This window comes from Bubalus kerabau, chromosome 14 (genome assembly GCF_029407905.1).
Source record: "Bubalus kerabau isolate K-KA32 ecotype Philippines breed swamp buffalo chromosome 14, PCC_UOA_SB_1v2, whole genome shotgun sequence".
In the NCBI taxonomy this organism is placed as follows: domain Eukaryota; kingdom Metazoa; phylum Chordata; class Mammalia; order Artiodactyla; family Bovidae; genus Bubalus; species Bubalus kerabau.
The window spans coordinates 18,087,016-18,108,910 of record NC_073637.1 but is presented as its reverse complement, the minus strand read 5'-3'; the positions used below and the strand labels follow the sequence as shown (position 1 = coordinate 18,108,910).

The window sequence follows — 21,895 nt, the reverse complement described above, 5'->3', positions numbered from 1 at the left end:
CAGATTTAATGATACTGTTTTGAAGTAATTTATTTTGAAATAATTTAAGAATGACTTTCTCCATTCAGTATATCTAAAATACGTTAGATTTTAAAACGTGAGAATTTTAAAAGGTATTTAGCCTGTTAGAAACGATCTTGTTATAGTATGATTAATAAAAAAGAAAATAGTAATTTTAGAATGATTGCAAATTCTCAGATATTTGAACCATTGCAGAAATTTTTCAGAAGGAAAACGGCACGTGATCTTTTACCAGTAAAGCCAGTGGAAATTGCCATAGAGGCCTGGTGGGTGGTGCAGGCTGCATATATCACGGAAGATGACATAAAGGTAGGTATCTTTAAAAATTAAGCATTTTTATTTTTAAAAATTACATTTAACTGTAGTTGCAGAACTTTTTAAAAACGTGACACTATTTGGTGTTCCTGAAGGAAATTAAACTTAAATTCAAAATTGTAAATGATCTCAGTAGGCGAGACTATTGGTAAGTTTCGAAAATACTCTTGATTAATGAGGGAGACTTGATGTGGTTCTTGTACGGTCATCTGGGGATTTAATTAGATGGTTGTTTCATGTACAGTTGACGTGATGCTGCAACTACCAGCAGTAACATTGATAACACTTTTTGAGCGCTTGGTGTGTGCTCAGGGTGCCAGGCACTGTTCCAAGTGCCTTTTATATTGTCTCATTTGATTCTCATAACAACCCCAATGGTGTGGGGTTGTTTGTAGCCTATTTCATATGTGAGGAAAATGAACACAGAGAAGTGAAGTAATGACTCCAGTCACAGTGGAGTAAAATCCAGGGTTTTAATTCGGACAGTTTGCTGTGCTCTTAAATCACTGTTGAAATGCTATACTCAAGTGTTAGGTGCTTGATAAAGCACTAAGGTCAAGATCAAGGGAAATGCTATTTGCAGTGGTCAGACCACATTTGTTACAGGCTGTATACGTTTAAGAAGAGATGTTGATTTAGAGAAGGAGATGGAGCAGTAGACGAGGTGCCTAGGGACCAGTCATATCCCTGTGGCTGAAGAAATTAAGTGAGCATGTGAGCTTCTTTTTAATTTGCATTTTATTTTACTTCCAAGGACAGAATAAATCCAGTGAGAGCAAGGCTTAGAAATTCTGCTTCAATGCATTTACTTCCAATTAAGATATCAGACTGTTTCATAAGATAGTGATCTTGTCACTGATAATAATCCAGTGGCATGTGAATTAGCTTTTGATTTGAGAGATTCAGAGTCAGTATGTGGATCAGATTCCAATTCAAAAAGGGTTAATAAATATTAGTATTTATTAGTGAACATGTTACTTATCAGCAAGTATTTAGCACTTAAAATTACTTTGTTTTGTGAGTTCTGTTGGTAACATACTTTGGCACCTTAATTGATGGTTATGTGCATAGCCTTTTCTGTTTGAATTCTGGAGTAAAGAATGAATACTACAGGTAGTTCATATAATTAATGAGATATAATTATTGGTTTAAACGTAAATAGATTTGAGGAAACTTATCAATTAGTTAATTTGGACAGAACTTAATTGAAAATATTTTGCTTTTCCTAGATATGCACTTTGCCTGAGAAATGCGCTATTGATAAGATCATTGATGCAGGCCCTCAACTCTCTGGATCACTAGATTACAATGTAGTCCATAGTAAGTGGTTAGTAGAAATGGTCTTCTGTCAACATAAAAACTTATTTTAAGCCATCAACAATTAGTAGCAATTATTTATCAATTAGATAAGAATAGTAATATTTCCTAAGGCGTGGTATTGTTTGAAATGTGACCTTTGTCCATTGTTTTCCAGTGTGGCTGTAATTAGTCACATAGATTAGAAATTTATGTGAATGAATCATAAGAAAAATTTTTCAGTTCTGAGCATTTGAGGGAAACCAAGATTTTGAAAGCTTTGATAATAATTTTTTTCTTCTGTCTTGTCTTTTTCACATACCATTAAGTTGTAAGAATCTTTATTTTTATGGAAAATCAAGAATAAAGTTTTTATTTTTTTTTTAAAACTACTAATGTTTACTGTTTCATCTAAAACAAGATACTTTTGCTTCTGTAGGTTTATATAACAAAGGATTTGTTTATCTGGATGTACCAATATCTGATGACAGTTGTATAGCAGGTGAGTATGTGGTCATATTTCTTAACGTTTTTTGAATGGCTGCTAGGTGCTGGGCACTGTGTATCACCCTAATAAGTTAGACACACATCATCCTGGGATCTTTGTGTTAGAATTTTTCAAAGAAAACCATTTCTTCCTCATTACGTTACAGCACACTGTGGTGATTTTACTTAAATTCCTTCTTTTTATTTTTATCTTATGATGGTGTAAACACTGTATTAAAATAGAAATCCAAGGTAAATTTCTTAAACTCCTAAATCAAATCTGTCTTTATAAATTTATGTCATCTTTTAAACCTTGTTCACTGCGTAAGTTTCTACATGTATTCAGTTATATCACAGAATTGTATGTTCTTCATTTTTACCAGACATATCTGTGTCTTATTTTTTCATGTAATGACCGTCTTTTTTGGCTTATCTATTCCTCCCTTCTTCACTCCTCCCCAAGTTAAATCAGTATTAAGAGCCTTGTATATTTCAGTTTGGGGCTTCCCAAGTGGCTCAGTGGTAAAAAATCCTCCTGCCAGTGCAAGAGACACAGGTTTGATTGGAGAAGGAAATGGTTCCTGCTCCAGTGTTCTTGCCTGGGAAATCCCATGGACAGAGGAGCCTGGTGGTCTACAGTCTATGGGATTGCAAAAGAGACACCACTTGGCAACTAAACAGCAAACGAACAAGAACAACAGTGTTTCAGTTTACTAAACCATTGCTCTGTTGCTGGTTATTTAGATCATTTCCTTATTTATTTATTTTGGTGATGTGGTTAACATCTTTGAACACAGTAGAGCTTTTTTTCTGTAGGTTAGATTTCTTGCCAATTTGTAGAAGCACTTGTTACATTAAGGTTATGTGTTGTAAATGTGTTTTCCATTGTATCTTTTAGCTATTCTTGTTTGTGATATCATCTGCATTCTAAGATACTTGTGTAATCAAATATATAAAGAGTCAAAACATTTCAGGAACCTTACTGTTAACCATCTGAGTGATAGGGCTTATTACAGAAACACTCCCTCCATCAGGTGTCGTGGTCCAGCGTGTCCTGACCTTTATGTTTTATTTGTGTTTATATGTGTTTATGCCCAGGCCTTCCTTGTCCTTTATTTTTTAAAAAAATAATTTTCTTTGCTATTTCCAGGTATTTTTCTTTATTTTTATTAATGTCTTTTTGAGTAGGCAATAATTAGGATTATAAAATCCTAAACTTACAAAAGAGTATAAAAATATCTGTTTCTGATGCCTGCCCTGAGTTTCAGTTTCCCTCTCGGCCACTACTGCTAAGTTGCCTATATACTCTCTCACAAACATACTATGCACAAATATATGTATATCGTTTTTTGTGTGATTTTATTCTTACATAGATGGTGTATCCAACGCATGCTTTGCTTCTTTAACTTAATATATATTGAAGACTATTCTGTATCTCTTTATGTAGAGATAAAGAATTTCTCATTCTTTTTGCCCAAATGTAAATTGTGTATTTCTGACCTCTTAGTGCCTTGGTTTCTTCATCTCTAAGATACGATATACTTTTTAACAACTCTTGATATTAAGAGGATTAAGTGAAATTGTATATATAAAGCAGCTAGTAGTATAGTCTGGCATTTAGTAAGCATTTCAGTAAATTTTGACACTTCTTATTCACATAGTTGATAGTTAGGAAAAGAATTAATTATATTAAAAAATGGGATTGCTGAAATATTTCTAAAAAGAAACCTTTGATCCTTAACAGTTCTTGGCTGATTAGAAATAGGGTAGCACCAAATCAGAAAATGCCATGAGACAGAGCTGTAACTTGGGTAGCCTACCCTGATGTGTGCATTGTGGTTCTTCACAGTGTCTTCATTTTGCTCACTTGAGTTTTGTCTTATAGCTCTCTCTTGGGAATACTTTTAGGTTTTGGGTGCAGTGAGGTAGTGTTAGGGTCAGAGGACACAGGGACACCAAATCCTCCTGTGATCTAGGCACACATCTTCCCAGAATGCTTTTAAGGGAAGTGTGCCCACAGGGGAGACTGGCAAAGGCAAGCGTAGTGCCTCCTCATGGTCGGGAAGAGCAGCCTAGTAAATTGGAGTAGGGCATCTGGACCAAAGAGGTGGAGAGAAGTGAGTACAACTGCCAGGTGGAGAGTAGCGACTGGGCAGCCTCTTGTGCTGACAAAGGTTTTGACCCTCTTGCCATTAAGGAGGATACAGAATAAAAAGCCCCAAAGAGCAAATTACATCAGTGATAAATGTGGCAGTCACACATATGGGTTTCCCTTTTTGTCAGGATGGAGCAGGGATGATGGGAGAAGGACAACGAGCTGATACTTCCTGTCCCCCTGGTTTTGTATAGTATGGCAGCTCGCGGCCCTTGTTTCTCTGCTTCAGACCAGGCATCCTGCTGCCTAAGACTGATCAAAAGCATACCCTTGGCAGGCTTCCCCATCCTGAAGCAGCCACAGTCCCCCTGCCTTTCTACTGAGTCCACGCCTGTAAGCACTTCTCTGCCTGAGGAATGCTGAGTGGTCCCTGGGGGTGAAATTACTTTTATGGGTTTATGCTCTGCCATCAGAGTCCACTATGTGTAGACAGCATTTTGTATATGACCTTTACTTTGGGAGTTTTAGAAAAACTTGCAGTGGAATTGATAAAATGAATCAAAAGCTGAATTCATTTCCTAAGTTGGAGGTCTCTTTTGGAATAGATATTTGAATTAAACTTTCTTCTTTTATAAAATTAAATCACTGAGAAACATCTGTTTTGTTTATTTTAGTTCCTCCTCTTGAAGGTTTTGTAATGAATCGAGTACAAGGTGATTATTTTGAAACTCTGCTCTATAAGATATTTGTGTCAATAGATGAGCATACTAATGTTGCAGAGGTAAGTGTGACAGCATCTTATGAAAGAGTTTAGCTTCAAGATTATAAAATAAGTTTGTGTCAAGTGGATAAAATTATTTAATGATATAACTAAGATATTTTAAAAAATCCATACATGGTTAGATTTTCAACTATTAATATACTTAAGTCACTGTTCTTAAGTTACTTCCTGCATATGTATATAGTTATAATTTGGTTGAATAACTTTATATGACTTTATAGTAAAAGCATTGTAAATGATTGATCTAGAATTTTTTCATTTTAAATGAGAAAATTAAAGCTAAGTAATTCTAATTAAAGTAGCTCAAGTAATTATAATTCATGCTAAGTTATTAGGGTCACTGCCTGGATTTGTACTACTCTAAGTGTCTTAAAGATACGGAAAGAAGAAAATTCTGCTTACCAAATTTATTCAGTATTTCCATTATTGATAATTTAAATTTTGCTGATGATGGAGAAGTTATCTGTAGCTGTTTATTATGATATACTGATAATTTTTAGGAATGTAAAATAATTTTTAATTTTATTTCCCAGCTTGCAAATGTTCTTGAGATAGACCTGTCTCTGGTTAAGGTATGTAATTTTCCTACTCTTTTTCACTCGTGTTACGAGCACTGAATGGATTATAGATTTTTGTCTTGATACTGAGAAGCGGAAGCAGTGAGCTGCTTATTAGCTGTCAGAGGAAGTAGAGCAGAGCAAGGCCAGAACCCTGAAGTTCCCACCCTAGGGAGTGAAAGCTAGCCTCACCCGTCTGCGCCCAGCAGGGAGCAGCCTGACCAGAGCCTTGTAATGAAGTCACAGTGTCTTGCAGTGATGTCAGTTAAAGCAACAACTCCTGCTTCTTGAGGGTGTGGATCTGGGGAGGGCCAAGCCAGAGGGTTGGAGGCTTTCCCTCTGCTGCCTATGTGGAGATCTTAGGGGAAGACCAGGCCTACTGAAAACGTTTTTTTCTGGCTATGGGATGAAAATATTTGAGGAGCTCTATAAACGTAGTCCATAATAATTTTTTTTGTCTACAGACATTCTGACGTCTAGTTTATTTCAGATATTCATTTCCTTTATATTCCTTTTAGAATGCTGTATCAATGTACTGCCGATTGGGGTTTGCCCACAAGAAAGGACAAGTAATAAATTTGGACCAACTTCATTCATCGTGGAAGAATGTTCCATCCGTAAACAGATTAAAGTAACTCATTTATTTAGTATGAGAGTTTTTTGTTTTGGGGAAAAAAATACAATTTTATGAACAAAATTTTATTTATTCAGCAGATTAAACCCTATATGTTAGTGGTGTTTAACCTTCTGTGTTTTGGAATTTTTTTTAGACTCGTATGAAAACTATGACACTTGCCCTAGAGGAGAGCTCATACTATATGTTACATATAGATTTAAAATGTTCTCGTATTCTCTGAAGCCTGTCCATGGGTTTAGTTAAGAACCTTTGCTGTGGGTGCAGAATATTTTAAGGCTACATCTCAGTTTGGGGCCTGAATGTAAGAGTGGATTTAGGTGAATGTTTGTAAGCTCAGTACTGACTTTAGTGGCTGTTTTTGTATATGGTCATCTGTGTGGTTTTTCAGAAGTGACTGTTTTCTTCATCAACAGGAGTACTTTAGATCCACAGAAGATGCTCCTGTCATGGGATGGTGGGGAAAGTAGGAGCCCTGTACAGGAAGCTTCATCGGCTACTGACACGGATACAAACAGTCAAGAAGACCCAGGTTAGCGGTGACTCAGCTTGAGCCTGTCTGTAAATAAGCCGTGTGTCTGCACATACACTCATAAAGCGAACTCTCCAGGCTTACGGTTAATTTATGATTTGGTCTGGATTTTCTTCACTCAGTATGTATCTTTGAGTATTTACCCATATGTTGCTAGATCTTAGGGGTATAAAATTGATAGGAAATACAATAGTTTCCTTCTAAAATGAGTCTGGAGAATGTAGCCGTAAGAACCACCACAGCATGAGAGGCACTCTGGTGTTTGTGGGGAGCAAAGAGGAAGAGCCCTCCTTTTGCCCAGAGGGGTTTAGGGAGCCTTTGTGGAGAAGATGGTGTTGGGGCTGAGAACGGCTAAGAGAGTGCCAGCTGGCGAGTGCAGGAAGACCATCGCAGGAAGGCCTCTAGGTGCAGAGGGGGACAGAGCATAGTGGACCAGGGGCTTGCACTTGTGTGGGGAGAGGAGAAGGGCACAATCAAGTGGCTTCTATTCCTGCCCTTGGTAGCTCTGTTCCCTGGGCCTGGCGACTTGTCTACAGAGGTTAAGCTAGGTAGTCATTTGATCTGACAGTGATCAAGTCTTGGTTTATTATTGACTTTCAGAAAATTTACTGCACAAGTGAATGGCTTAAAAAAATTTTTTTTCTTTCTCTATGTTGGAGATAAGGTAGAATTGGGACCTCTTATGACTTACAGTATTGCCTATATTATGTACTTTTAATTATTAAATAAAGCTGAAATGAAATACATTCTTACTCCAAATGATAAATAATGAACAGTTTTCATTTACTTGATTTTTAAACTGATTTTTATCCCCCCAGCAGACACAGCCAGTATAAACAGTTTGAATCTGTCTACAGGATACACAAAGCGTATCGCGTTCCTATTTGACTCAACACTTACTGCCTTTTTAATGATGGGAAACCTTTCACCAGTAAGTCAAATTCTTATTTAAATATGAAAATGTTTAACGATTAGGTACATAATAATTCAGTGTTCTTATATCTTTTTTTTAAGTACTAAATTTATTCCTGAAAATGCAGCCAGCTTTGTTTTATATTCTTTAGAGGAGTGTGGCAGCTTTTTAGTGAGGGCTGCTTTTGTAATTAGAAAAATCAAGTCTTTATGCACACTTGAGGTTAAATATATTGGAAAGCGTAGTATCAAGATAAGATGCTTAGCATTCAGAGAGAAAGCTAGAACTTACTAATAATAGGCTCAAATAAAGTACATTTCAGTTTTGTTTTTGTTTCTTTATTGCAGAATTTGAAAAGCCATGCAGTCACAATGTTTGAAGTTGGCAAGCTCTCAGATGAGTCTCTGGACAGCTTTCTTATTGAACTAGAAAAGGTAAATCTAGGTAGCTTATGGGATGTCAGGGTGTTGGGACTCTTTTCTTGCTTGATAAAACATCAGTTGTTGGTTATGTAGATTTTTGGTATATTCTTGTTCATTCCCACCCTAATACTGTGGCAGTCATTTAGTTTTAAACATATTGAGTGGATGAATGAATATTGTGATTTTAAGAGTCATTTACCTCATCTAAGCTCTTAGCATAATCTGACATAATGAGGAAATGGGGTACAGAAATCTTAAAGTCTGTGTGCAGTTTTTATGCACTTTTCCAAAATAGCCTTTAATTTTTTTTTTTTCTTTTCATCATAACTCTTAAAAAATCTACTCTTAAGCAATTTTATTTGAAATTTTTGTTCCACTTAGTCTGGAACAATGTCCCTGGGTGTCGTGTTTATATCCACTCTCACTGTCCCTTTTAGCATCTTGAAGACTTCAGCCATTTTTGTTTTTAACTGTCTTTTCCCTGTGAGTACAGCCTAGTTTTCCTTAACTCTAAATCTTGATCACCTTTTTGGTGTGTTTCATTCCCTGAGTATTTGATTCTGTCCTCTGTGCTTCTTTAAGCAAGTAGTTTGTGTGTCTAATATGTTCCTTGACTAATAATTTTGGTACCTTCCTTGCTTTAGTGATGAACTCATGTATGTTAGAGAATGTTTGGTAATTTTGTACTTTATATCTCAAAAAAACAAAAAAAAAAACAAAAAAACACCATGACATTTTTTTCCTCCTCACCTTCTCCATAGGATTTTTACTTTTTTAGTCCCTGAGATCATCCTTGTTGTGAATTTGTCTCCTTAACTTTTATCTTTATATTTTCACTATTTCCTAAATGCTTTTAATATCTTGTTTAGCCCCATTTTTTATTGTATATTGCCTTTTCCAATAAATTTTTTATATTCTAACACATATTAACATGTTTTCCAGATTTTTATTTTTCTGACTTCAGCTGGTCTTTTATCAAGTACAGCAAATTGGAAGATCTCTTTTACGCTTTATATATGTTGTTTTTTTTTTACCACATAGACATTCTTGGAAAAGCCCTTTAGTCTGAAGTTTAGTTTTTAAAAAATAGTTTCTTAGCTTTTTTTTAAGAAGCTTCATCTTGATCAAACTTAATTGGCTGATCTTGTTAATGTAATGCAAATATAATTAGTTATTTCCTCCGGTAGACCTGGCCTTCTGTTTTCTCTGCTGCTTCTGGAATGTGTGTGCTTTTACATATTAAACAGGTGACTGACTCAGTGTCAGAAGAACATGCATTAAAATGTAAACCCAGTGAAGGCAGGAGTTCATCCACTCCTCTGTCCTTACATCCTAAGGAGGTCATAGCACAGAACAGGGGCTCAGTGAATCCTTAGTGATTTAAAGCTGTATGTTCAGCGATACTGAACAGCTGTATTGAGTCACATGCTCTGTTGTCCCTTGCAGAGTTGTGAACAGGGTGATAAAATAGTAGCATCATTGGTGACCATGGATTAGACTACTTTTCTAGACAAAGCAGAATATACAGATCTTAGAGTTTTTTGAGCACCCTGTTTGAATCATATATGGAACATATAATGTTATAATTTGGCATTACTTTGTTGCTGAAGTTGTTTTACTTGTTGGGGTAATTTCTGTCACCTTCCAAAAGTGTAGTCAAATGGAAGCTCAACCAAGATTGGGGTTAATATGTATTTCAGTACTGCCTGGGCAAATTTCTGATTGGCTGATTTTTCAGTTCAGTTCAGTCGCTTAGTTGTGACTGACTCGTTGTGACCCCGTGGACTGTAGCATGCCAGACTTCCCTGTCCATCACCAACTGCTGGAGCCTGCTTAAACGCATGTCCATCGAGTTGGTGATGCCATCCAACCATCTCATCCTCTGTCGTCCCCTTCTCCTCCTGCCTTCAATCTTCCCTGGCATCAGGGTCTTTTCCATTGAGTCAGTTCTGCACATCAGGTGGCCAAAGTATTGGTGTTTCAGCTTCAGCATCAGTCCTTCTAATGAATATTCAGGACTGATTTCCTTTAGGATTGACTGGTTGGATCTCCTTGCAGTCCAAGGGACTCTCAAGAGTCTTCTCCAGCACCACAGTTCAAAAGCAGCAATTCTTCGGTGCTCAGCTTTCTTTATAGTCCAACTCTCACATCCATACATGACTATTGGAAAAACCATAGCTTTGACTAGATGGACCTTTGTTGGCAAAGTAGTGTCTCTGGTTTTTAATATGCTGTCTAGGTTGGTCATAGCATTTCTTCCAAACAGCAAGTAGAAAACTAATTTCACAGTATGAAAAGGCTAATTTTTTAATAATGTCTAAAGATTTCTACTTTATGGTTATAAACTGGCATGAATGGCATGGGAGTGGTTTTTGTTGCAACCCGTACGTTCTCTTGTTTCAGGTTCAGAGCACTGGTGAAGGGGAAGCACAGAGGTACTTTGACCATGCGCTCACTCTGAGGAACACAATACTGTTTCTGCGTCATAATAAAGATCTAGTTGCTCAGACTGCACAGCCAGACCAACCCAGTTATGGTATGATAAATATACTTGATTTTGAAGACATGATCCTATGGAACTTCTTTCTAAGAAATTAAACAAGTCATGCTCACTTATTTAATCATCACTTATTTTAAAACATTTCTTGTTCTATGAATTTTTTTACTCATCAGTCATTTCTTATATTACTTTCTCTCTTCTGTTGTGTGCTGCTGACATTTGTAGTATCTAAATTTGTTTAGCTATCTGCAAGAAGAGTGGGAGTGTTAATTTGTTTAAGTAGCTGTATGGGATGTAGGCATCTGCAGATGTCTATCTACAGATGTGAAACAGGCATCTGTTTTGAGAGGTGGACAAATGACAAAATTTATTTAGGAAGCATGAAGCATCAAGAATGAAGAATTCATTTTATAAAGATAAGAAACAGGGCCTTTGTATTCAAATGCTGCTGTGATATTTACTGAAGTATTTTACTGAAGTATTGGTGCCTTGGTGTGCCTTGTCAGTTTTGTGATAGAAAGGGGTTCCCAGACTTGAGTTGAGTTGATGTAGTAGCCCCTGAATTGAGGAGTGGCCCCAGGAATGTGCTTTTAAGAAGATGCAGCAGCTTGGGCACGAGTGTAAGAACATTACACTGAGAATGTAATGCTTCCTGTCCTTGGACGCTCACGGGAGTTGCCTTCTGGGGCCTTCGGCACCACTGTCACATTTAATCTCACTCATTCTCTCGTTTACCTAAAAGTTCTCTTTTCTGGCCAAGAACCATCGTTTTCTTAGTCATACCATTTTCATTCTACTTCTTTCACCAGCACCTGGCTTTCTTTTCAGCTCAATTAAAAACATTTAGGATGGAATCATTTGTCACTTCACAAGACTTGTTGCGGAGGGGAGAACAAAAACCCTGGGTAGATCAGCTGAGTGAGGCTAGACACTCAGCACCTGGTGACCCACGCCTCAGCTTAGAGTTTGGTTCAGAGGCACGCTTTAGCAGGATTATAGATGATTCCATGCTGGAGGTTATTCATAAACGGTTGAAACTGAGTGTTAAGTCACCAAATACCAAGACACTAAAGCTCATTTTGATAAATAAACATTTGTTGATAGTAATCATTTTTTGGTTACCAAATATTAAATCATGTGACCTAGCAGTGAATGCCACAGTCTTGAATATATCTCTGGATACACGGACCCTGGACTTTCTTGGACTTTTATGTGATTTTCAGAGATAATGGGTTAGAATATTTGAAGTGTCCTACTGCCCATCATAGAATCCAAGAATGTTACAGAGTGCTAGTGACCAGCCAGGGTTAACTCATTTTATAGATAAAGAAATTCAAGCTTTTCTTGGTTAAATCTCTTGTGCATTTAGTCATTAAAGCTCATATGATTAGTAAACGGAAGAGCTGGGGCTTGAATCCATGTCTCTTGACTATTTTCCCTTTGCTCTATCCTTTACATTATCTTCTCTTGAACACTGAGGTTTTTATTGATTTATTCATGAACAGTCTATTGCTTAATGGGTTGTGCTAAACTTTTTCACATGAATAATGAATAGTCTATGTATCATCAATGAAATGGTAAACCTAAACTTATTCTGTGTGAAAGTAAAGTATAATTTTAACCTTTAAAGCAGATTTAGTAGTTGACTGTTACTGGAGCTTTAATTGCTTAGAATAACTGATGTGGCTCCAAAGTTAAAATGTAAGTAACTCCTCCCTCCCTTTGAGACCAGATCCGCGATTGTTTATGAAGTTTAATTCTTCTAACCAGCCTTTCTTAACTGGGGCTCCTCATTAGAACCACAGAAGATGATTTAAGTGACTGTTTTCAGTTTTTCTAATAATGGTGTATAACTAGTACCATTTCAGATTCATAGAAAAAAAGGCCATTCATTCTAGATAAAGAATTAACTTTTTATTAGGGCATTAAGGCTTAATACCCTCCATGTAAACAAAGTAGCTTTTTGTAGGTGCCAGATGGGATAACTTAGTCTTGCTCCTTTTTAAACAAGAAACTCTGTAGTATTGGTGTTTAAGCATCTGTTTTTGAGTAAAAAGAATTTTCTTTTTATGTCATTAGCAATTTGTAGTTTGAGTATATCATGTAGTACTTGATATTCATTGTAAAGCAAAAAGCCTTGTGATGCTCTCATAGAAGCAAACCTCTGATACTGTGACAGGACTAATTTCTTAGCGCTCTTCTGGTTTTAGACAGCTTGAGGCACTGCTTGAAAAATGAAAACAATGTGTGGTCTAACTTAGTTAAGATCATAGGCACTCCCTTTATTTGTTAGGGGCCAGACACAAACACCCTCCAGAATCCCTTTGCCCCATATGCCGTTAGCTGGACTGCTTGTCCCCGCGATCGTGCAGAACAAAACACTTGCCAAACTATGATTAAGCATCTGTCCTTGTGATATTAGCGAATTTTGACCACGCACTTAGTGTGTTTTCTGACTCCTACATTGTATAGTCCACTATTATTCCCCCCACAACTAATAAGCAGTCTGTAGAGGGAGACACTTTAAGACGGTGCGAATATCCTGCTCTGTCAGTGCTTCCTCCTAGATTTAGCATTCTCTGTTGATCCTTGTCTGAACCATTCTTGACTGTGATGGCTGCGAATTGATCTTTTTTTCCCCCAACTCCACCATTTCTTCCTCATTTAACATTTGGGACCAAGTTTCTCTTATATTCTCAGTATGGATTTATCAGTTTTTGTTTTTTCAATGATTTATAACCAGTCATTATTGTCTCATTATTTTTTTTGCTACATTGTCTCAGATTTTGCCAGTGGACTTCTCTTGTCCTGGTGCGCCTGTATCTTTTTTTTTTTTTTTTTAATTTGGTGGGGAGTAATTCCTTATTTTCTGACAAAGCTATCTTGCTTTGTGTTTCTGCTCCAGCCTCGGAATCAGCCTCTTCCCCTAGGAGCCTGGTTTCTTTTAGTGGTGAATGGTATTAAAGACCAAGATCTTGGGTGCCAATTGTACTCAGGGCTTCTAAGCTCTTTTAGCAAGCCATATCCTTTTTTAGATTCATTTTTGCTTAGAGGACTAACTTGATCTTCTGAAGTTTCAATGAACTCTTTTTAGAAGCAATAGAATTGGAATTTTCCAGAAGGATTAAAAGTGGGAACACTTAACATTTGCATGCTTAGCTCATGCATTATGGACCCCAGTTTAGGGCATTCTTGCCCTAAATAGGAATTCTTGCCCCTCTGGTCCGTTCAGAATTTGGCTGTGAAGTTTTTATAGAGATTGAAAATTGGGGGAGGGAAGGAAACAGCTTTCCCATGGCACTTAGGTTTTCATAAGATGGCACTGCCATGATGGAGAGGAAGTAAGGTAAAGCAAATGTATTTAAAGTGAAAAGTTAGCTCGAAGAAACACCAGTAGACAGTTATCTTTCTGGATCAAAATAAAGACTTTTAGCTTTAAATCTTAGAAAGTCTTAGTTGACTTCCTAGGAAATAAAGTGCTTTTAAAAAACTATTCTACCTTATTTTAAAAAATTTTAATTTTTATTTAAAAAATTGAAGGCAATTCTCAGTATTTTCATCTTCGACATTTTTGTTTCATGTTGTCAGTCTTTCATTCTGTGTATGTGGTTGATCACAATTCAGGTTTTCCTCTGGATCTCTTGCGCTGTGAAAGCCTTCTTGGGTTAGACCCTGCAACCTGCAGCAGAGTTCTAAACAAAAATTACACATTGCTTGTTTCCATGGCTCCTCTCACCAACGAAATCCGGCCCGTGAGCAGCTGCACCCCTCAGGTAAAGAAAGACCCGCTGGGAAGCCTGCTCTGCCATTATTTTCTTCTTCCTCATAGCAACTTGAAGGGGAGGTTTAACAGTCTTTTGTATTGATTCTCAAATTGTAGGCAGCAGATACTAAAATCATCAACTCAGAAAGCAGTTTTGTATGTATTGTTGTTGTAAGATGTTCAATTTGTAAGGTATAATTGGTATTTTACACACACACACACACACATATATATATATATATATATATATATATATAGTCTAGTGCCCCTAGAGAAGGAAATGGCAGCCCACTCCAGTATTCTTGCCTGGAGAATCCCATGGACAGAGGAGCCTGGTGAGCTACAGTCCATGGGGTTGTGGAGAGTTGCACATGACTGAAGTGACTAAACCACCAACTACCATTGTCTAGTGATTAATGACACATTTGATTACAGTTTTCTTCTTGAAAGCAGGATTTCAAACGTTTTTGGATCCTCTAAGAAAGAAACCTGGATTGCCTTGAAGGATAAGATAACTTTAATGAGGAAGAAACTAAAGTGTTTAGGAAGTGGGGCTGTGATGCTGAATAAGCTGACAAGAGAAGATTATACTTGAAAGATAGAACTCTGGTTACCTTTAAAATTGTGAAGATGACTTCTGGCCTTTTACTTTTTGAAAATAAATCAGTTTCATGTATTTGTATACTTAACAAGGCGTGTACCATGTGACGTGTACCATTTTCAAAGTGGGAGGATTGTGCTACATCCTGCCTGGTTTCCTCGCTGTGCTGGGTTTCATGGTGTAGGAAAAAGGAAGGGATTCTGGTACATGGATGATTCTGTTGCCTGTGCAGATCTAGCTGCTTCATGAGCACACTCCCCTCTTAGCCCAGTTGTGTCCTCTGTTCAGTGGGAGTGGGTATAGATTTGCATTTACTGATCTTTGTTTTATAATTCTTTGTGTCCCCTCCCCTCTGCCACACATACATAATTCCTTCTACTCTTTAACACAGCCTCTGGGCATAGTAGGAATCCATGAATTGAATGAGTGGTAAGATGGATGCAAGGATAGACAGTCTCTCTTTTGAGAAAAATTGTTAGTGGAAATAATTAACACTTTGATAGTGCTTATCATGTGCTGCCAGGTACTGTTTTAAACTTGTAGCAACGTCCTGAAGAGGTAAGTATTCTGTTGCCGTGTTGCTGCTGCTAAGTCGCTTCAGTCATGTCCGACTGTGCGACCCCATAGACGGCAGCCCACCAGGCTCCCCAATCCCTGGGATTCTCCAGGCAAGAATACTGGAGTGGGTTGCCATTTCCTTCTCCAACGCATGAAAGTGAAAAGTCAAAGTGAAATCGCTCAGTTGTGTCCGACTCTTAGCGACCCCATGGACTGCAGCCTACCAGGCTCCTCCATCCATGGGATTTTCCAGGCAAGAGTACTGGAGTGGGGTGCCATTGCCTTCTCCATCTGTTGCTGTGTTACAAATGAGCAAAAGGAGGCACAAGAGACCTTAAGTAACCTGCGGCAATATGGCCCAGGGGATGAAGCCGAGGTTCAGACATAACCCGACTGCTCCAGAGTCCATTCTCTTAACTGCAGTGACAAGAACTGCTTTCTCAACTCCAGTATATATATGAAAGTGTTTGAATGGATCATTTAACATTTATCTTCGTAAGGCTAAGAAGAGTTAACATTTCCATGAGGCATTAGCTGTAAGAGTATACTTAGTCCCTTGTGAAATTTGGCTTCGTTAGATAAGTATTTACAGCTTTATTTTACCTGTTCTATGATTTTAGCACATTGGACCAGCTATCCCAGAAGTCAGTTCTGTCTGGTTTAAACTGTACATTTACCACATCACCAGGCAAGGACCACCATCTCTTTTGCTGTCCAAAGGGACAAGACTTCGAAAACTGCCAGATATATTCCAGGTATGTTTTTGTGGGTTTTTTAAAAATCATTTTTGAGGAAGATAGAAACTGGTAAGCACTATTCTAGATAACTTTCTTAATTTTTTAAAATTCCTAAATGCTCTGGTATGTTTTATTTATTTCTTGTCCTTAGGGTTATGATCGATTATTAATCACGTCTTGGGGTCATGATCCTGGGGTGGTTCCTACGTCAAATGTGCTCACGATGTTGAACGATGCCCTGACACATTCAGCGGTTTTGATTCAGGTACAATTACCTTATTTCAAACAATCAGTTTTGGATTTTAATTTCAAAGATTGCAATTTGTTTGACTCTCTGCTGAGTCACAGTCAGACATCAGTAATTAGACATTTGTCAAACTGACACATAAAGAACCAGAGATCAGGATTTTAGTCCTGGCCTTTGTCTCGCAGATTTAGAGTGGTGGAAACGGTGTGGGCTTTGAAGGCAGACTCAGCTTTGAGTTCCAGCCTCAGCTTTTGCTACCTGTGTGGCCCTGTTTTTTTTTTTTTTTTTAACAGTAGCTTTAAAATTGAGGTGTGCTTCATACACCACATTGCCCAATTGAATTGTGTGATTCAGTGGTTTTAGTGTATTGACAGATGTCTACACCACATTGCCCAGTTGAAGTGTGTGATTCAGTGGTTTTAGTGTATTGACAGATGTCTACACCACATTGCCCAGTTGAAGTGTGTGATTCAGTGGTTTTAGTGTATTGACAGAGGTCTACAGCCAGCACCACACTCAGTGCTACAACATTTTCCTTTTCCTGTGGTTCTCGCGCCAACCCCCCAGCTCCGACACTTGCTGTCTCTGTAGAATGCCTGTTTGGGGCATTTCAGATAACAGGGAACCATATACAGGCTGCTTTCCTGTTGTTGAAGTGGCCATGTTGTCACTTCTTTGGGGTGTATCCTTAGAAGTGGAGATGTGGAGTCACGTGGTAGCTTTATGTGTTAACTGTTTAAGGAACTGCTGGGCTGTTTTCCAAAGTGACTTTACATTCCTTCTAGCCCTTTGTATTACCTTATTTCTTAATTATAACCACCCTAGCTGGTATGAAGTGGTATGTAACATTTTAGAGATACTCTTCTTAAACTTAGTTTCCCCCATCTGCAGAATGGGGATGGTAATATCTACTGTGTAACAACAAAAATAATAGTAAGAGCTAATGCCGAAGGAAGCATTTTTAGCTTTAGAATTGTTGAGAGAATGAAACAAGAAGGTGTGTGTGTGAAGAGTACAGCACTCTTTCTGGTACATAATAGGTTCTCTGTAAAGATCGCATTAATTCATTGAACTGGCAGTTGTACTTGCCATATTCTGTACTAATTAATGTGGGTTTACAAATGAGACATGGTCCCTGTCTTCAGGGAACTTAATTCTGATAGGAAAGGTTATGTAAGCAGTTTTTAGCTGAGGGTTAGAGAGAGTTATAGGGGAAGTGTTAAAGAGAAGTACCTTCTAGCTTTGGGGCAAGGACAGAGGCTTAGGGAGAGTTCCTCGGAGAAAAGGAGACCTGGCTAGGTATAAAAGACTGATTCAGAGGAGAGTGAGACCAGGCAGAGAGGTACAGTTATTATGAATAAACCCTTGGGTAGGAGTTTTTTCTTCTTTCTTCATAACTAGTTCCCTAGTGCTTGGAATAGTGCCTGGCTCGCAGAAGTTGCTCAGTGAGTGAGTGTTGAATAAACGAACAGGAATACGAAGTGGGAGCATGTGCTCGGACATGTGAGCTGTTACATCATCTTGAGGGGTGGGCTGCAGTGTGATGGATGGTGATCAGAGATTCGTCTGGAGCAGTAGGCAGGCCCTGCCCTGGAGGGCAGTGGACCTTACTTGTCCTACCGTAGTGCTTAGACTTTCCCTATAGATCCATGGTAGCCAGTGAAGGGTGCTGAGCAAGGGATTAACATGGTCAGTTGTGATTTAGAAGATTAGCCTGAAGACTGTTGAGAATGACTGGGTGGGAGAAGATAGGATTAGCATGCAGTCTTGGAGGCCAGATAAGAGATGAGGACAGCCTAGGTTAGGGAAGCGGTAATAAGAATGAAAAGGAAGAATTATTACAAATACAAAATAAATAGAACTGATCAGATATCAGAGAAGGAGGTGGGAAGAGGAAAAGGGATTCCTCAGGAACCTGGCTTGTGAAGATGGAAGAACAGTGGCATCACACTTGAGAACACAGGAGGAAGAGCTGGTTTATGGGAGCAGATGAGCGTGGCATGTTTTGGGCCTGTGGGACATTTGGGTGGTAGAAATATCTAGGAGGTAATTGAAAATATTCTGAATTCAAATGAGAGCTCGAACAAGGGAGATTGACTTGAGTGTCAGCATCAGCACATGGGTAGTAGTAGAAACTGTGAGAGGACGCGTTAGCCGGGAGGGCAGACATGAAGCGTAGAGGGGTGGCTGGGATATGGAGTACGATGGGCTGGACGTGAACTGAGGGGTCAGACCGCCTAAGTTCACATCTGGAGTCCACGTATTGGCTACATTGGATAAGTTAACTAACTTCCTTCAACTTCAGTGACTTCACCTGCAAATTAGAGGTAATAAAAGGTCTTAACCTTTATACGATTGTTGAAAAGAATGACTGAGATGGGAGATCAACATAAAATGCTCTAGACCTGTGTTTAGTACATCGGAACATCTCAAAAAATGTTCACTACAGTGTCAGTGGTGGTGGAAGTAGAGTGAGAGGAGTTTTAAGCTGTTTGTTAAGGAGTTTTGCCTTTTCTAAAAAAGAACGTCTCTTTTATTAAATTTTATGGAAAAAAAGATTTACCTTTACTGGAACTTAAAACAGCAGAATTAAGATTTTTGATTAAAGCCATGTTCTTATAAATAAATAAAAAACCATGTTCTTGTTTAGGATTGAAATCATAAATGTATCAATGGAATAGAAGCAAGATATTAGAAACATATTCAAGTTGTTATATGAACCAAGTAAATGAATATGATTTTTTTCCCCCTGAAATTATTTTTTTCTTTCACATCACAGTATCTTGAATTTGATTAATGTGTGGATCTTCTTTAAAGGGAAAGAATGTATAGATCCCCAGTGTTAACTTTTCTATTAAAATGATTCTATATAAGCATAAAATGAAATACCTTATGCTTATCATTCATAACTAATTATTTGAATATGAGGAATGCTGTTTGTAACATGGGACTGAGGTGGGTTAGATTCATAGATTTTTTTCAGTTTAACTTTTGAATTGATAGTAAGTTCATGTTTCAAAAATAAAACACTATTAAAAGATACACAGAGAAAAGTATCACTGCCCTCTTAACACTCTGTCCACTCCCCACTGCCTGACTCTCCTCCAAATCAGACAACCACATTTGTTTCTGCTGTACCCTTCTAGAATTTCTTTATAGACATGCAAGCAATTACATACAGATATCCCCCATGCTTTTCCCACTTAGCAGTTGGAGATCTTTCTATTTCATTTTGTAGAGAGCGTCCTTTTTTTGCAGCTGCCTTGAAAATATGCACATAGATTTATTCCATCAGTCCCCTGCTGACTGGCATTTTGGTTGTCTCTAATTGGACGCAGTTACAGTGCTGCAGCAAGGCGTTTTGAATACGTGTCATTCAGTGCAGGTTTTTGAGATTTGCACTCCTAATCCGCAGTGCACCAGGGAACTCAGGGTTCCTCCATCACTTTTCTTTCTCAGCACTACAGCTAAGCCTCATGAATGCATAGGATCTCATTCAGGCTTCACTCAGCAGACACCTGATTGACCTGTTTTTTCACTAACCCGTACCCTCACTTTAGACACATTGCCTTAATAGGTTAATAAAGATTTAAGATTATGTTTACTTGCTAGAGAAAAGCAGAGAATTATTGAGAGCATTTTGATGGAGTATTAAGGTGGAATACACCATCATGAGGCACAGTTTTAATTATCATTTGAGTATCTACTGTTGGAAATACAGGTTTCACATATACCTTTCAACTTGTGTTTTTTCATGTTTAGGGACATGGTTTGCATGGGATAGGAGAGACTGTCCACATACCTTTCCCATTTGATGAGACAGAACTACAAGGAGGTACCTGACTTTCAAATTGTATCCATTTGACTTCTTTATAATTAGTCTTGTCAATCAGTGGAAGCATAGCAAGAAGTGAATTCTTAAACTTTTTAAGTTCTAGGGTCTTAAAATCATTCTGCTTTTAAAGAGTATTAGGAAAGGTAGTTTTCTGTCACATGCCTTTTCCCACAAAGAACTAATAGGGTAAGACTCATTTAGGACCTAGGACTAGAAGGAATACTAGTTTGTCTTGGAGATGAAGAAGCTAAGTAGGCAGCTACTTAGATGGAAGACTAGGTTTTCTGTATGTTTATCCTTTTTAGTTTCCTTTTATTGTTTATTTGTTCATAGGTTGGCAGAGAATACAAGTCACAGGGAGGATTTTATGCTTAGAAAGTTGATTTTTTTTCTCCCAATGTTATTACAGTCCTTTTATTTATTTATTGTTTATGGGGCTTCTATGGACATTAATGAACATTTGTAAATTAACTTATGGTTTACAGAGAACATGTGTATTATTTCCTGTTTCAGCATTTGTTTTTAGTAAAAACAAATTGAAAATTTTTTTATTAATGGTCAGTGTGTTTTGATTTAAGTTTGTTCTATAGTATTACAAGTTCCCAATCTAGAGTCCTTAGAGAAAATGAGAAAATATTTTAAACAAAACGTAATTTAAAATGAATAAATAATTTAAAATTGTTTTTAAATTTTATTTTTCCTGCTAGAGAGGACTTGAGTAAATTGTAGAGTCTGAGCTAAATTAAGCTGATTCTAGGTTCAAGGGTGAAAAGGCCTGTTTAAGGTTACTCCTTTCTAGAATTGTGACCTGTAATACATTTGATGAAAGATGCTCAGGGAATTTCTATAAAAGCAAATTCATTCTTCCTTTTGTTTAATGTAAAACATCTCTCCTCTGTTAATTATTAAGAAAGTATATTCAGCACCAGTGTTTCCTGCTCCATTCAAGATTATCATTCTAGAATCTATTTTTCTTGTTCTTAGAGTCATATTGCTTGGAATTTTAGAGAGCAATTAATCATTCAAGTAATTTAACTTTTGTTAAATCATATAAGAACTTTTCCAAAATGTTAGTCACCATTGTCTGTCCTCCCCTAAAGCAGGGAAAAAAGAAGAAGATTTACATAAGTATTTTTTTCCTTTTCACATGAGTAGGCTTTAAATGCTTCACATTTGAAATTAAGTACTCTCTTTTGGCTGTTGTGAAATAAGTGTGTACAAAATTTGGAGAGGGGAGTTTTCTCCTCCAAAATAGAGCCCCTATTCAGAAATAAGTATTTCTCTGCAACTAAACTTTGCTAGTTAATCCTCTGATACTTTATAAATTCTGTGGACAAATTAATTGTTCACAAGATACAGGATAGTGACAATGGGATCTGAAAAATCATAAAATCTCGAGAACTGATCACTCTTTTGCCTTGGGAGATTATTGTGAAAATTCTAAAACAGAGAAATATTCGTATTTGGATATAGAGCATCTTTCTCTTTTGTAAGTTCATGTATTTATGAGAACTTGAGCTGATACTTAATTTATTAGGGATATAATTTCAAGTACATTGTTAGCTTTTAGTTTCAATAAGAATACTTTTACTTTTCTTAAAA

At 37.4% G+C, this 21,895-nt stretch overlaps 1 protein-coding gene across 4 annotated transcripts in view; it reads left to right on the top strand.

Annotated features, from left to right (window-relative positions):
* Nucleotides 1–21,895, top strand: part of FAM91A1 (family with sequence similarity 91 member A1) — a 40,664-nt gene that overhangs the window by 9,313 nt on the left and 9,456 nt on the right. Inside the window, exons 6-19 of one of the 4 annotated variants that reach the window (XM_055545887.1) lie at nt 217–330; nt 1,566–1,656; nt 2,072–2,134; nt 4,888–4,994; nt 5,528–5,566; nt 6,070–6,182; nt 6,602–6,717; nt 7,536–7,648; nt 7,978–8,064; nt 10,456–10,588; nt 14,177–14,325; nt 16,095–16,229; nt 16,363–16,476; nt 20,221–20,293. In XM_055545887.1, coding sequence (XP_055401862.1) covers nt 217–330; nt 1,566–1,656; nt 2,072–2,134; nt 4,888–4,994; nt 5,528–5,566; nt 6,070–6,182; nt 6,602–6,717; nt 7,536–7,648; nt 7,978–8,064; nt 10,456–10,588; nt 14,177–14,325; nt 16,095–16,229; nt 16,363–16,476; nt 20,221–20,293 — 1,447 coding nt within the window. Of the gene's footprint in view, nt 1–198; nt 331–1,565; nt 1,657–2,071; nt 2,135–4,887; nt 4,995–5,527; nt 5,567–6,069; nt 6,183–6,601; nt 6,718–7,535; nt 7,649–7,977; nt 8,065–10,455; nt 10,589–14,176; nt 14,326–16,094; nt 16,230–16,362; nt 16,477–20,220; nt 20,294–21,895 lie in introns of all 4 variants that reach the window. The other 3 variants (XM_055545888.1, XM_055545886.1, XM_055545884.1) reach the window with 3 other exon arrangements.